The sequence below is a fragment of the Notothenia rossii genome, assembly GCF_949606895.1.
Source record: "Notothenia rossii genome assembly, chromosome: 6".
NCBI lineage: Eukaryota > Metazoa > Chordata > Actinopteri > Perciformes > Nototheniidae > Notothenia > Notothenia rossii.
Window position 1 is genome coordinate 53,117,519 of NC_136909.1, and position 16,131 is coordinate 53,133,649.

General features: G+C 41.2%; 3 protein-coding genes across 5 annotated transcripts in view; 1 reads left to right on the plus strand and 2 right to left on the minus strand.

The window, feature by feature from the left end:
- Positions 1 to 16,131, minus strand: part of LOC307044614 (voltage-dependent N-type calcium channel subunit alpha-1B-like) — a 576,385-nt gene that overhangs the window by 16,640 nt on the left and 543,614 nt on the right. The window lies entirely within an intron of this gene.
- On the plus strand, positions 1,278 to 15,525 carry LOC307042443 (uncharacterized protein). Its single transcript, XM_079686315.1, has 7 exons — positions 1,278 to 1,662; positions 9,611 to 9,805; positions 12,245 to 12,407; positions 13,232 to 13,660; positions 13,922 to 13,989; positions 14,492 to 14,535; positions 15,415 to 15,525. Exons 1-7 carry the CDS (start codon positions 1,585 to 1,587, stop codon positions 15,464 to 15,466), a joined length of 1,029 nt encoding a protein of 342 aa, XP_079542441.1. The 5' UTR covers positions 1,278 to 1,584; the 3' UTR covers positions 15,467 to 15,525.
- Positions 2,340 to 8,459, minus strand: LOC307042439 (uncharacterized protein). 3 transcript variants are annotated; one of them, XM_079686309.1, is made up of 4 exons: positions 6,893 to 8,459; positions 6,579 to 6,787; positions 4,736 to 6,485; positions 2,340 to 4,630 (listed from the first exon to the last, which is right to left on the minus strand). In XM_079686309.1, the coding sequence occupies exons 1-4, from the start codon at positions 7,038 to 7,040 to the stop codon at positions 2,406 to 2,408; spliced, it is 4,332 nt and encodes a 1,443-aa protein (XP_079542435.1). In that variant the 5' UTR covers positions 7,041 to 8,459; the 3' UTR covers positions 2,340 to 2,405. The 3 variants fall into 3 exon arrangements, with proteins under 3 accessions (XP_079542435.1, XP_079542434.1, XP_079542433.1); XM_079686308.1 differs by having other exon boundaries at positions 6,579 to 6,814; XM_079686307.1 differs by having other exon boundaries at positions 6,579 to 8,459.

Consider the following 16,131-nt stretch of genomic DNA (forward strand, 5'->3'; position numbering starts at 1 on the left):
GTGTTCAACAGAGCTGAGTCAGCAAACCCAGTCTAATCACATTGACTGGGTTGTTAGGCCTTCAATGTAAACATTTCAAAAAGAAATAGCATTCAGAACTTTGACAGAGAAACACAAGTTTATATAACTAGGAACTCCACCTCGTCTTCTACTTCTATTTACACACTGTTCTAAACACACTGTATTAATTTGAGGTGATACCACAGTCACAATCAGTTACTGCTGCCAAAACTGGGTCAGCACTAACATCTTTGGGCGTTCCTGAGAGAATGTTTTAATTAGGGCTGTCAAACGATTACAAATTTTAATCAGATTAATCAAAGCTTAAAAATTAATTAATCATGATTAATCACTATTCAAACTATGTCCAAAATATTCAATTTCTTTATATTGTTGTGGGAATGGAAAGATAAATGATAGAAGGCGGATATATCCATTTAACATACAGTATGTATGTTTATTATAACATTGTTCTGTGTGTCAAAATGAAAGACAGCCGAGCCCACACACTTATCAATCATCAAACCGTGGGGTCTTATTTCATTACGTGTTGATTTCTATCAACACGGGGGGGGGGAGGGATCGTGAACGTTGTGATCAGCTGTTTTAGCGCAGTTCTCCAGTGAAGGGGGGGAGTCTTTCTCCGCAGCCGGTTGACGGAGTTTTGGCACAATTCCGTTGTACAGACCGACGTTAACAGCAGCCCTGTCTGTGCACATGGAGACCGACTCTGTTGGTCAGAAGACATTATCAAAGATGTTCTATTGAGAAGACGATCACTACGTAACAAAAGTTTTCAAAACCGTTTCTGGTCTTCGGTATTTCCAGACAAGTGGCTACTGACATCAATCTTGCTAACTGCTGTCTGTGCAATTCTCGGCGCGAGTTGGCGGACTTTATTTTGCTTACTTTAACAACAGTATGGGGCGGGCCATTCTGCACATGCGTTAAATGCGTTAAATATTTTAACGCAATTAATTCAAAAAATTATTTATCGCTGTTAACGCGATAATTTTGACAGCATTAGTTTTAATATTTAGCTTCTGCTGCTGCAGTGTACGGAGCCCTGGAGGGTTCATAGAGAGAAAAATAAATAACTCGTGCGCACAAGTTAATAAAGCGTGCGCACGAGTTAATAAAGCATGGTTAGTTTTATGAAGAATATGTCCGGTCGCCAGGGCGTGTGTGTGTGTGTGTGTGTGTGTGTGTGTGTGTGTGTTGCAACAAGTCCTCCAACTAATACGACCAAATAGGTCGATTGTCTTGTTTTCCGACCCATTAATACGACCCAGAGCAGCGTTTTCAATCAACGGGTGCGTCAGCCTGTATACCTTTACGACCCACGGGCGCGTTTTAAATCAACGGGAGGCGGCGTAATGACGTACAACGTCCTCGACAACTTCTGTTAACAACCATCGTTTTTCAGACACGTACACTCTTCAAAAATCACGGCTGTCTGTCGTAGAACAAAACGTGATCCGTCTCTTAAATTTGTGTCGACCACAGACCTTATTTCAAGCTATTTTCCCAAATCCTATGGAGAAATCTCATTGGTTCTGAGGCGAGGGAACCGGAAGTGGTAAAATGCTAACTCACCGGGGTTTTGGACTCGTTACTGCATCACTGACAACATCCATTTATTTCCCAGACAAGCTAATAAACGTGAGTAGTCAGATATCAAAAATATATTCATTTGGGGATATGTATTATGTTGTTTTATTTTGTCTAGTATAGTGACAAAGATTACTATGTTTACCTAGGAATAATGATAGCAAAGCTAAATTAGCCAAAAGTAGAATCAGCTAACGTTAACGTGAGCATGGAAGTTATGTGATCCATCGGTTCATGCGGTTGATCCAAATGTTATCACACGTCACATTCTTTATAACTATATTAAATACTATTTATCTATTAAGTGAAGAGTGACCAGGGGTGTAATACTGCCGGAACACCGCTCCGGCACCTAAAACGGGGATGGTTGTTAGCATCTGGTGCTAGCTAGCTATGATAACGGATAGGCTAAGAGGCTAATGTACCTAATAGTTAGGGAAAGTTAGGTATTTTTTTAGCCATATCGTGAAATAATTTATTACCAATAGCTTTTTTTACCATATGTTCCTATAGGTGTCTAGTAACACCTCCCGATTTATCCACAGCCAAATCCTCTGGGAATTGCCTTGAGAGCCAATCAAAGTTAGGGTGCCCATAGGGCGTGGGTAAAAATAGTGAAAAAAATGTTTCTACCAAAAGTGACTTTTGAGATGTCTAACTAGGGGTTTTTAGGGGTGCTGAATCTGTCCCAGTCATTGGTTTTGAGTAAAAATGACTCCAACTCCATAAACAATCCATAAAAAGTGGTTTTATTGAACAATTGCAAATCAAAACTAGCGTTATTAGTTGACATTTTAACAAACCTCATCAAACTCCCCTGCATCTCCCTCACTATTATTATCATCTGGCTGGTTGATGTTCTGGCAAGAGTTACCATGACAGTTCCCACAAGCAGAAATACATTTGACTCCTTGCTTTTTACAGCAGCACCTGAGAGTGCCACAGTCACCTGCGCAGTTGCAGCAGACTAACTTCAGAAGGTAATCTGGTGCCATGGGATCTGTTGTAGGGACTGGTTCATAACCATGTTTTCCTTGTTTCCATCCATACTCAAGGACATCCAAAGATGGACTTTGTAGCATTAGCCAATCTCTGGTCTGGAGATATGCCCGCAGTGAGTGCTGTGCTGCAGCTCCTGTAGTTGGAGGCAGTTTCTCAGGCTTGATGCTCCCAGCTGCCGCCCGCTTGCTGAAGATATCAAATCTTAAATCTTCCAAATCTCCAGATGGATTACCACGGAATATGTTCTTGAACAGTTCGCAGCCAGCTTCGATGATGTCACTTTTCTTGGCTCTGATGTCACAGAACACATCCATGGCCCGCTCTGATTTGTCAGTCTGGCAGAGCTTGCTGAGCAACGTTGGTTTGCTAAACCCAGAAATTGCTGATACAGTATCACAGCCAGAGAAGCTATGTAGGAATATAAGGTATTTACGGTACCTCTCCGGGAGTGCCTCTCGAATCTTTCTGACATCATAAGATGTATCTTTAGCTGTCGTGAGGAAGACCGGGTGGTTTGCCCTATGATGGACCAGCATAACCAGGACGTCTGTGTCCTCAGCCCTCACCTCAACAGAAGACTCTATTGCCTCATTTAGTGCTGCAGACACGATGGAGGTGTCAGCATCATCAGAGCATAGTTGAACACTGATCCTAGCTCTTTGGAAGGTCTCAGCAAGGAGCAGAATGAGCTGAGCCTTGTTGTTCTTGTTGTCAAGAAACCTTTCCCGCGGAATGATGTTTTTTAAGTCTGGACGAATCTGAATGTCACAGCATGCATTCTTGGTTCGTCTCAGGTGGTCATGGTCCTTGGTGGAGCTACCATATCCATCAAAGACCACAGTGATCCGGACGTGCTGGCTACCCATGGACATCACAAACCGGAGGTAGCTCTCAGTGATGTCCTTCCACGTGAGGTTAGCCTCCCATTTGACGCTGTGCAGGAGCCAACCGCCATCAACCACCAGGCTTGTGCAGGTTAGTTTTTCAACAGGCTCCACAAAAGCCTTCAGGAACTTTGCTAGGGCAGCCTTGTCTGGCTTTCGCAACTTCTGATTCTTGTCAAATAGAGACATTGGTGTTGGCGTCAACTCAAAGCGCAAAGCTTCTTTGGTCTTGACTTCACGCTCACTAATGATGATGAGGCGGTTGAAGAGCTTGAGTGAGTCAGTGATTAGCTTCTCTCCATTGATTTTAGGAGCAGATCTGAGGCTTGCCAATGACTTGACCTTGTGCTTGGTTTCCATTGCATCCAGAACAGTTTTCCCATCCATCTTGGCCTGTATGGCTCTGCCAACCTCCTCTGCCTGATCAGCATTGACTGAGTCCCCAGGAGTGCTGCTGAACCCCGTCGAGAAAGATACCAGGGTCTTACTGTCCCGTATGGAATCAAAGGGGTTGACTTCCTCCAACCATCCAACTATGGCATTAACAGAGTCATTGTCTTTCTCCATCTGGGCTTTTGTGATGTCTGTGTGGATAGGTACCCTACGTTTGTTCATTACTCCTTCAAGCTCCTGGTGAATGAATGAGAAGTGGTTGAGAGTCTGAACCCAACACTTGTGAGCAGATTTGTTCCGGAACCGCCCTCTGCTTAAACCACCTGAGGATTTGGCCTCACGCATGAGTGTGGTTTCTATTGTGATGTCAGTCCATGTGCCTGACCACTCATGGTCTGAGAACCGGACTACATGGTTGCCATACACAGTAAACTTGGACAGAGTTTCCTGGAACATGGGACAGTCCTGTCGCTGCTGCATTAGTTGTACATAGAGCCTTGCTCCCTTTGCGTACTGATGGTGCCCTGCTGCTGCAAAGGTGTTCAGCATTCCAATGATGCAGCTGAGGTGACCTGTGTGGTCTGGGACACGCTCACTCCTGATAAATACCTTGATTAGATCGATTCTGCCATAGTACCAGACCCAGAGTGCAGGTGTTCTTCCAGCCTTAGACAAAGTCTTCAACCTCTCCTCCATCCTCTCCTTGAACACAGTGACTATCCTTGGTGTGTCCATGGAACCTGTTAGAGATAGACAGTTTTAATTGTATTACTACATAATGAGAAAATATAATTCGGCATACTCCGAGATAGTTTGAGACACAGATTAGGGAAAGGTCAAATTACCTCTTTTCATTTCTTTTGCAGTCCTGATGAAGTTCTCCATGTCTTCATAGTCCTGCTCGCTGAACGCAACATCTTTCAGCAAAAACTTGGTAATTGCCGCTGATGCAAGAAGGTGGAACCGGATGGCCTTAGCATAAGCCCTGCCTGAGAGAATGTGTTCTGCAGTGTTGCTGCCTGGGTAAACTAGCTGTATCAGCTCTTGCAGCCCTGAGTCTGCCATAATAACCCCAATAGAGCCCAGGAAGCTTTTCAGGAGATGAAACCCTCCTAGTCTAGTGATGATGGGCAAGTCAGACTGGAGAACTATCTGAGTTGCTTTCAGCCATATTGGCATGTCAAATGTGATGACAGCAGGAGACTGACCGCTGCGTAGGCACTCCATTAGAGTAGTGTAGATGGTTCTGTACTCGTTTGGGTCACCCTCAATGATTGGAAGAAACTCAATGAGGGACTTTTTCCTGCATTCAGTTTGATGTATGGATTTCATGAAGCCATTCCAGTTCGGATGTTCAAATGTGGCGTTGTAATTCTTGATAGCCCATCCTGCCATCCAACCAATGTCCCCTGACTTCAAAACCGGAGGGTCTTGGTGGAGATCAGCTATGGGAACCAAACGGATGTCTGCCAATCCTGCTTTGTTTTTTGGTACAAAGGACAGTATTTTCACCTCTGTTGCTTTGAGAGTTGCTACCTTTTCCTCAACTGCCATGTTCCTCCTTGGTATGGTTGTGTGAAGCTCATGTTGTCTTGTTGCTGGAGCAGGAGAAGTTACTCTGATCATGCCCATTGCATGGAATGCTGTGTTTCCTTGTAGTGAGGCAATGTTGAGATCTATATTATCACCAACACATTGATGAACAGTGCTATCGGCAGGAACAAAGAGGGCAAATGTTTGCTGATTCTCTTCATGCATTCCAGAACCACTCTCCTCTTGCTCCTCTGGCTGTTCTGCAGATAGGACTGCATCGACCTCTGCTTCCTCATGCTCCACAACATCTATACCATCTTCATCTGTGATTATGGTATCCTGGTCCATGCTACCACATCCATTTTTCACGTTCAAGTAACAATACTTGTAGTGATGGAGCTCAACATATGATTCAGAGTATCCTAAGTGATGAATACGGTCAATCAACCACTTTGATCCAAACATGTGGTCAAGCTGAATTGTAAGTCCAAGTTGGGAGGGCATAACTCCTGATCGAGGGCGGTATGCTTTCAGCAGGTTCTGTCCCCACATTGCCACCTTTTCGTCAGTTTTTACAATTGCCTTCAGCAACTGCTTGAGGCTGTCAGGAATCAGAGCAAGTTGGCTCTGTGTATTGGTCATGCTGTCTACTGAGGGATACTGCTTTGTGTCGAGTGAAACTCTTGCCAAGTCTCCACAGATCAGATGAATGGCAGTGGAAATTATGAGGTCTTTAAGTGCAGAATCATCCATGGTTTGTGAGGGGTTGATGACCTGCTGATGGTAGTCTCGGAGGATTGCCTCTGTAGTGTCTTTTAGCCACACAATGAATCTTCCTCCCTCATCTAATGTGAAACAGAGAGACTCCTCATAATGTTCCTGAAGCTTTTTTTTAAGATACATCCGTCCATATGTGAGACTTTTGTCCTCCGTGGGGTCAAGTTCTTCCATCTTCATGTGGATCTCAGCGAGACTTGTTACACCATGCTCCACTTCTTCATCCATCCATTTGCACAGTTTCTCAAACAGCAACTGCCTCTCCTCATCTGTAGGCCGTCCGACCTGTGGGGGAAAAACAACTTTTAATTGAAATGATTGGCTTCAGAACCTTGTCTACAGAGTCTGGGACTTCTGGTCTTGAAAAAAATATATTACCCCAGAGTTTGTAACTGGGTTCTCGAACTGGGACCTGCACCGAAGATGATACAGTGCCTCTTCAGCTACCAAATCTATTATTCCAGACAGGCGACCAGCAACTTCAACTCCCCAGGCATCTCCTCGTCTCACAGCTGTCTCCAACAAATTCCTTTTCAGTCTGTCCTGGAAGCGATTGTCAGGTGCACGATACAACTTCCGGGCTGTGTCTGGGTTATAGCCACATATATGATTTACTAAAGAGAGTTTTAATTTGAAAAAAAAGAAAGACCTTTCAAACTCATTCATGAGAATGTAGAAGACAGGCAACTTACTAGGGTATTTTACAAGCATTTCAACATTGATGCTCTTATTGCAGAGGATACAAACATCACGGTAGACCAGGTGTGCTGATGGGGTTTGGAATGTGGAGCTACCAGCACTTGAAGTACTTGGCCCAGACAGTACGCTGCGTCTTTTCATCCTGTCTGATCGTTGGTCTTGAGCATCTTGTCCTTTGGATGGATGAAAGACAATTTCGTGAGCTTTTATTCATGCCACAAAATGTATTGGATTGAAATGATGAGTTGAACGGAATGATTGACAGAAAGTGGCAACAACATTGACATAATGAAAAAGAAAACCTCAACGTTTCGCAATGGATACACTTCTCGAACGATGGTACAACTCGGTTCTACAATCCAAATGGTACTTCAGCTTGGGGTCATCTCCATCATTCCAGTCCTCATGTAGTCTGTTGATCAGCATTGCATCATCTACGATCTCAGAATAAGATAATAGCTGCTGATAACCTTTGTGAGTGACTTTTGAGAGTTTTTGCATTTCAGTCCCAGGACCACCACAGATGAAGCACCTCAAACCATGACAATTTGTGGTATCAACTTCCATACTGTCCTAAAAAGACAAGACAGCTCGGTGAACAATTACTTTTTCTTTTTGTTTACTAGGCAAGGCAAGGCAAAGGCAAGACTTATCAAACATATCATGCAGAATGGGTCCACACAGCCACATTAATAGATTATGTGTAACTATGAACAATAATCTCACTTTGAATCATATAGTGAGCCCACTATAAAATGACACAATTTACAACACAATTAATGTTGATCAATGACACAGAGACTATTTATAATGGTTTATTTAGCTAAGGTACTAGATTTGATATTAGCCTAATGTTAGCTAACTTAAGCTGGATGCTAGCTAGCAACATTCATTTTAGGCTGTAACTAAGAGATAAAAATGATGCATGGGCCTATAAATAAATGTATAGCCAACTAAACTTTAGAAAGCAAAATTATTTACTTACCATGTCAGAAAGTAACTTTGTTGTGGGCGTGTTGGAGCAGTGGTTAGTGTCTTCGACTGGTATACGGGAGGCCTGGGTTCAATCTGCACGCTTTGAATAAAAGCAGCTGCAAAATACCTCTACCTTGATATTCTCCACGTGCAGAGAAGTAATTATACTGAGCACGTACCTAGCAGATGTCATTACTGTAGTGTCTTTTAAATTCAGAGTGGATTATTCAATGTGTAGAATACATTTTTCACCCCAAATCCATAGGTTAAATTTGACAGATCAATATTTCAGGGTTAAGGAGTCATTTTGACTCAAAACTAATGGCTGGGATAGATTCAGCACCCCTAAAAAACCATAGTTAGACATCTCAAAAGTCACTTTTGGTAGAAAAAATGTTTTCACTATTTTTACCCAGGCCCTCTGGGCACCCCAACTTTGATTGGCTCTCAAGGCGATTCCCAGAGGATTTGGCTGTGGATAAATTGGGAGATGTTACTAGACACCTATAGGGACATATGGTAAAAAAAGCTATTGGTAATAAATTATTTCACGATATGGCCAAAAAAATACCTAACTTTCCCTAACTATAATGTAATGTTTACACAGTTAACTTTAGTCTAAGTTATCTCAGTGGGTCTGAAACAGTTTGGTCACCATATATGGAAATACATATTTCCAAGGCACACTTTTATATTATTGTAATGTTTCCACAATAGGAGTCGGAAATTCAAGTTCTTAGGTTCAATAGCTCCTTTGGTAGTATACAAATACAGGTTCATAGGTCACAGGTTGCAGGTCGCAGGTTCAACGTCACACAGCACCCTAAAAAAAATCGAATGAATCTAAAACATCGATGAAATCATTACAATTCATACTATTGGACATACAACAAATGCATAAAAAAACAAAACAGTAAATAGTTAAATATGCACAAAGATACATTTAAAAAAAGTATTATTCTTATCTTTTTTTTTTTATTATTGAAATGTATACAGTTAAGTTTCATATGGGTGTTGACAGATGTATCCATAGATTTAGTTAATTTTGCCCTCAAAGTGCACAAGATTGATGCATTTAACTTCCCGGGGGCCTCCGGACCCCCCTAGAGGACATGAGGTCCACCCCCACTTAAAACATATTCACATGGATAGGATACTAAATAAATGTGCACACTTTTTATATGGTAACCTTTGTACCTCAGCAGGAGGGAGTTAGTTTATAAAGGTCCTTCACTGATCACTTAACTATCACGCAGCTGTGTGCAGCATTTACTGTAAGAATCACACATTTATTCAATAATGCAGACTTAATAAATGACCATTCTTTGTTGATTCTGGCTGGAGTGTTAATTGACAGTAGTTACATAAACTTCAAAACGAGCCACAACTGCGCGTGCACACATGCAGAACTTATAGAATTAGCAATACACCCCTGGTAATGATGATTTTAGTATTATTTTCTGTGATGATGGAGCATCAACTTTTGGATCAACCAGATATTGACAGATTAGGGTTGTCCATAACAGTCACTTTAAACATGTGACTGACTCTGTATAACATTGTTTTCCTTACTCTTGTGATTTTTGTTCATCCTATCTAAAAGATAAAAAAAACATGAGTTCATTGTTTTAACAAGATTTTTCACGATATAATAAAATACATGAATCCTGTAAACATTTGTAGTATAGTATTCTTATTTTTGGTATTCCCTGACATTATCTGTGTTTCTGTTACAGATGCCTACTCAAAAAGTGTGCCAGACATGCAGGGAAAGCATAGGAGTAGCAAGTAAAAAATGCAAACAATGTGGTGCCATCCAACCCTACAAAGAGAAACTCTCCAAGCAAAAAGAAAAGGTTGCACAGGAGTGGAAGGCCACGCAAAAGAAAAACCACAGTGTCAACAAAGTGTATGACTCGACACATTTACTGGTAAGCTTTTTTCTCTTGCAGATGTCAGTTATCATAAAAAAGTGTGTAAATAATCCCTGATCTTAATCTTTTTATACAAATTGTTAAATTACTTAATTGATTTATACTTTCCAACAGTCGCCCTCATTTACTTTTTAAAAATAATCCTAATTTCTTAATTAAGTTTATGTGAGAAGTACAGACTAGTGCACGATTACTGCACTTTAGGCTTGGGCGGTATTACGGTATACCAGGGTATTTCGAAATACCGTCGGTATGATTTTCAATACCGTGACGTCACAGACTGTGCGCCAAATCACAGATGCGTTTCATTCTATTACACTGACACGGAGTTTTGACAGGGACGACATTGATTGTAATGCACAGCACGCGCCAGCAGAGGGCAGGGGAGGGCAGTCCGTCTTTCCCGCTCTCAGAGCTCAGCACAGAGCTGAGCTGAGCAAGATGGCGGCAGCATTTGCCGGCCCCGAACTCGGACAACTAGTAAAAAAGAAAACTGCCTCTGCGCCTGTTTGGGACTATTTTGGGTTTACTCGTCGCCAGTGACTTCATCCAGCACAACGAAAGACAGAGGCACTTCTTTGGGAATGTTTAAGACGGGGTGAGTGAGTGTTGACATTTTTTAATCCTATGCAACTGGTTGATGGTTTTGTAGTCGAGGTCGGACGGTTTTAAAAACGAAAGGATTTACGTGCTAAACATTCACGCGAGTAATCCAATGAATCAAATGGAAATAAGGTTTTTAACACATGCACGGAATAATATTGCCAAACTAGTTAGTGAATATAGCTAACTTTATTCAATAAGTCAAGTATTTACTCCCGGAAAATGTTTATGTATGATGATATATTGTTAACTTAGCTCACTATGGAAACAACGTCGGACATCTACAAACGCGTCCTGTATCCGATCTCAAAATGTGCCATTTGCACAATGTGTCATGTATGCAGCCCTTGTTTTGCACTTGCGCGCACGTCGTGGCACTTTGCGAGCGTCTACCGGCTCGGGCTGCATTTTACACCGAACATATAATATACCGTTCGAAACATCTATTTGCCGCCGAACGCCACCTCACTCAAGTCGACCCAAGTCATACCGTCAGTGGCGGCTGGTGGAAAATATTTTTGGTGGGGCTGTTGATATAGTGAGTAAAAACAATTTTTGGGAGAGAAATTACCCCTTAAATTGGGACTGATACCGTCATATACCGTATACCACGGTATAATGTCAGCAAGGTATGACGGTATGAAAAAAATGATACCGCCCATGCCTACTGCACTTCATGTAATGTGTTAAGCAAAATTGTTGTCACCGTTGTATTTAAATCTGTAAAGGCATAACACATTTTTTCGAACTGATGTTAGATAGTGTTTGTACTTGCAAGCACCCAGTTTTAGTAAAACATTATTTCTTAACCAGAAGTAACATAGTTCAGGCCAGTGGTAATTCCTAGAATCAGAGCTTCAATGTACATGTTTTTCTAATTATATCTTACAAAAAAACCTGCATTTTGGTGTTTTATATTTTATTTTGGAACTTCATAGTATGGAAAACACATAATTATGTGACTATGGTTTCCAAAAGTAAAATAAATGAAATATCATATACATTTTTGAATAAATGGTAAAACCAAGAATGTCACAGAATCAAAACCAGCCCATATTAATATAGTGCTTGAAAGACAATCAAGACCTGGAAAGAGTTAGTATTAATAAAGAGGCCCTTAAAAGCACTTTCATTAAGCTTACCAGAGTCTCTGACTTTGAGCCGTGTTCGAACAGTCATTTCAAAATTCCCCTGTAACACCAGCTTTACATCTGAAGTGCTGTTAATGCAGAACTTTGAACCTGAAATGATATAGGTTATAGCTTGCTGACATGTTTCAAAGCTAAATGTAGCTTATTCAGATATCTGAATGTGAGAGTTAAATGGACCCATATTAGGGATGCCAGAAACTGACCATGATCAAAATCGGACAGCCCTGGCGAATATTAATCGATTATTCGCCGCCGAATTGAAACTAAGCCAGGAAAAAAAAGAAAAACATAAATAATAAAAAATATATATATAAATAAAATCGAATTTTAAAAATAATTTTCGATTATGGAGACTATAAAGAATATTCGAAAAATAGAATAATCGCTGGCATCCCTAACCCATATAAAAAGAACTATGCCCATGTAAAAAAAACTCAAAGTGAACCCGAGCTCGATAAACTTCTATTTTTTTACAGTTCTTTTTTAGGGGCTCCCCTAAAAGGGGTCTAAAATCACACCTGGTTAATTGTGGGGTGCCTTCCTCAATGTGCACACGTATCACATCAGTGCATTTTTCACTTATGCAAAATAAATGGAGTTATAATGGCTTTAGGTGTGTGAAAATGTTTAGAACTGTTGTGTACATAATATTTCTTGTTTTTTTGTGTCCATTGTGTTCCAGCTCCACAAATGGAAAATGTTAGATCGGCGTCCCATCCTCCTTCTTGCCAAGAGAGGCACAAATGGTTTTGCGGCCGATTGCATCTGTCCATGGCAAATCGAGACAGAAGATGGTAACAATGCACTTGTTACCATAAAGAGGATTTACGAAAGCCTTATTAATGGTAAAGTATACAAATCTGCATGCTATATTTCAGCAATGTATCTGTTAACATTTTTTGTAAATTAGTTGCTCAGTTATCTGGTTTTAAATGTAAAAAAATGTGAATCACTGTTTACCAAGTAGTAAAAATATGTCGTTATGTCTTGTTTTGTCAGTTAAAGGGCCCATGTCATGCTTTTCTGGTTATTACCCGTCCCCTTGTGTGTTATGAAGCTTTTCCTGCATGTAAACGGTCTGCAGAGTCACAAACCCTCAAAGTACACCCTGTAGCGAGTAAAACTCTAACACAGAAAATACCTGTCTATGCTGCTCTTTTTCAAAAAAAATTCTTCCTGAGTATAGTGACGTAACGGGCATAGTGACGTACCGGCTCACATACACACACTCACTCAGCCTTATCTTTTCTCAGCCGAGGCTCCGTGGATCTCCTCACGCACACACGCACTCACACTCACAGCCTGGATGTGAGTGTGTGTGTGTGTGTGCGCTCAGGCTGAGTTCCTCGCTGTCTCGCAGACCCCACGCAGCAACCAGGAAACAACACCAGTAATCCAGCTCACACTGTCTGCTCCTCGAGCCTCAAAGGGCGGAGCAGCGAGCCCCCCAACGTCCCGCCAACACGGCACCCAGACCCCACGCAGCATTCTCATCTGTTTGTCCTTACTGGTGTCATTTCCTGGTTGCTAACAAACGCCATTGTAACACAGAATCACTGATGTTCCGCTGTTTCATTTTTAGCTGTAATTACTCAGATTATAAATGTATATGGCGGATTATACTTGGTCATTTATTCACCATGCGTCTACTTTTTTTTCTTCTCAATAGTGACTTTGGCAGTTGAACCTGAGGGCCCTTCAACCACACAGGCAGAAATGGCCGCAGACCCAGGATCAGACTTGTCTGTACCTCTTACCACCGAGACTGACACTGAGTTCACTCTCTTCCTCACTCCTGTGTCATCCGGCCTGACTCCTGCTCTCTCCTCCGGGCTGACTCCTGCTCTCTCCTCCGGCCTGACTCCTGCTCTCTCCTCCGGGCTGACTCCTGCTCTCTCCTCCGGGCTGACTCCTGCTCTCTCCTCCGGGCTGACTCCTGCTCTCTCCTCCGGCCTGACTCCTGCTCTCTCCTCCGGCCTGACTCCTGCTCTCTCCTCCGGCCTGACTCCTGCTCTCTCCTCCGGGCTGACTCCTGCTCTCTCCTCAGTGTCTTCCTCACAGAAAAGAAGACCAACGAGGAATAAAGTGGCAATTAATGGTATGTGCGGGTTAATTAGTAATTATCTTATTTACATCGACTGAAACTGTGTTTGATTTTGCACATTGAATTAGTTAAAGAGAGAGAAAACAATCATCAGTACAATTAGAATACACCACCTTTTGTTTTGTTTAAGACTTTGCAGTATCAAAAGTCTCAGTGCCATTTTGAACAGTTTAATTGAGCACAATGTGATGTTAGGCAATGTTTAGGAGGTTATTGCTGAACTTCAACTTATTACCATCTTTTAATTCCTTGCAGAATGTCCCATTCATCAAGGGTCAGACACTTTCCCCTACAAAAAACTACTGAGGGAACGAATCAGGGAGGTTTGTTTAGAAAATATTTTTAAATAAATAAACAATGACAATAATGTTTCCGTGGAACCAAGTCTTATCTTATTGGATTTTCGTATACTTTGTTTAAAAGGAGTGTTTCAGTCTTAAGCATGACTGCTAATGTAAATATTGAAATTACAGTAACAATAATTTATTATTAATTTAAGGTTGAGGTACTTGTGTAATGCTTCATGTCGCATTAATGCATCATTTCCAGCCATTTATTTGTATATTACATTTTTTCTTGTAATCCTTTGTAGGTGAATTCCTATTCTTGGCAGTACAAATATTTTTTTAAATAATAATAGTATTCCAAAATATTAAACTGATGGGGAAAATGCTATTGACTATGTTACAGTCCTTCATATGTTTGAGTTAATCGTACCTACTATTATTTCAAATTATCATTTGATTTCACTGGACTTTTTGTATTTACATGTATGACATTTGAAAAAAAATGAAGTTTACCTAAAATCTGTGTTTCTTTACTCAGGGCCATACCGAGGTGTTGGTGCAGTGGCAGTCTTGCTCTGGATGGTATGTATCTAATCTGAAGTTTCCTTCAGTGTAGCTGATGGGTCTGGCAGAACAGGGGCCACAAAGTAGTCTTACCAACCAACTTCATCAACCCTGAGATCACTAACTTAAACATTTTGGGTTCCTCAGCAGTAAATTGAATTTAGTTGATCACATGGGGGTGGGGAGCCATGTCATCAATGGCTCTATCAGACGTTTGCGCCATAAAGTAAGACATCCAAGTTCTCTGCCCTTCGTCATTCAGACATCGCGCCCTAGAAACGCTGTCTGATTGTAACACATAAGCAGGGAAGTAGCCTACATTGAAATAGAAATTAAAATATACAATAGAGTTTATCATTGATCAATATCACTAAAGGTTAAATGATTGATATGTGAGGCTGGATGGTATTTGATCTCTTTTGTAATTACTGACTTGTTACATTTGTTCTTAACAATTATACTATAAGTATAGTTAGTAGTAATAAGTAGTATTATTTCTGTGTGCAGTCTTGCAGGCAGTTGTCTAAGTTTAGTGCTGTATGTTTGGGCATTGATAAGACAGCAAATTCAAAGAATTGGTCAAATGAAACATTGACTTTGAAATAAAAAATGTACCTTGTATTATATATGATGTACGTGTTATATATAAATATATACATTATACTGCACTTTCATCATGATATTTTTGAGTGACTTAGTATATCTTCTCATTTGAAATAGCATTGTCAACATACTGTAGAACTACATATTCCAAAAAGTAATACTTTTTGCTGTGTCAGTATTGTCATACTGATATTCTGTACAAACTGTGAAGTCCACTGAGACAAATGTAACATTTGTGATATTGGGCTATATAAATAAACATTGATTGATTGATTGACTGTTTCTGTTTTACAGTGGGGCGAAGTGGAAAAATTCCTGGGAGCCAAAGGAAAACTTTTCCAGTTAAATATGGCTGACTTTTTTTTTTCTACTTTGGAGTAATAAAATACATATAAAAAAAACATCTATGTAAGTGTTGTGCCTATTTGTGTTCTTATGTTATCAGTGAGCTGAAGCCAAGACAAATACGTTTTAAGTGTATCCATACAAACTCATTCTCTAAAACTGTCATGATTGGTCTGTTGTGAATGACACCCATGAGGAAAAAGGTCCTATACATTATATCACATCGGCAGGGCTGTGATGTGATGAGGCCCTCGCGAGCGTCGACGGGGGGGTGGTGTGTAAACCCTGGACACACCAAGCCGATTACAGCTAGTGGAGCCTCGCAGCAGAAACTGTGGCGCGCTCAATTGCGCCGCATTTGCGCATCAGATGAGGCTCCATCCACAAGATGAGGGCGAGAGGCAGACGCAGTCTGTGATCGGCGTGTATGGAGGGGCGGGCCTGCACATCGGCATATCACAGACTGGTGCATACATTGTACAGGCGGCAATTTGAAATGGAACGCAGCCCACACACGGCAGACAAACCCAAACACTTTTGGAACACGCCACCTCCAGACACATTAACATGCACTCCCCTAACTTTCCCCTAATCTGACATTGTATTTCATTCCATAACATATAAATATACTGTTCACCCATGTGAAACACACACACTGAAACCAAA

Bases quoted from the DNA above. Each gene is read 5' to 3' on its own strand.
- LOC307042439 (XM_079686307.1), bottom strand. From the start codon at position 7,040: ATGAAAAGACGCAGCGTACTGTCTGGGCCAAGTACTTCAAGTGCTGGT. The intron at 6,486-6,578 runs GTAATATATTTT...TTTCCCCCACAG, and splicing joins ACCCAGTTACAAACTCTGGG to GTCGGACGGCCTACAGATGA. The intron at 4,631-4,735 runs GTAATTTGACCT...TATCTCTAACAG, and splicing joins TGCAAAAGAAATGAAAAGAG to GTTCCATGGACACACCAAGG.
- LOC307042443 (XM_079686315.1), top strand. From the start codon at position 1,585: ATGCTAACTCACCGGGGTTTTGGACTCGTTACTGCATCACTGACAACA. The intron at 9,806-12,244 runs GTAAGCTTTTTT...ATTGTGTTCCAG, and splicing joins ATGACTCGACACATTTACTG to CTCCACAAATGGAAAATGTT. The intron at 13,990-14,491 runs GTTTGTTTAGAA...TTCTTTACTCAG, and splicing joins TGAGGGAACGAATCAGGGAG to GGCCATACCGAGGTGTTGGT.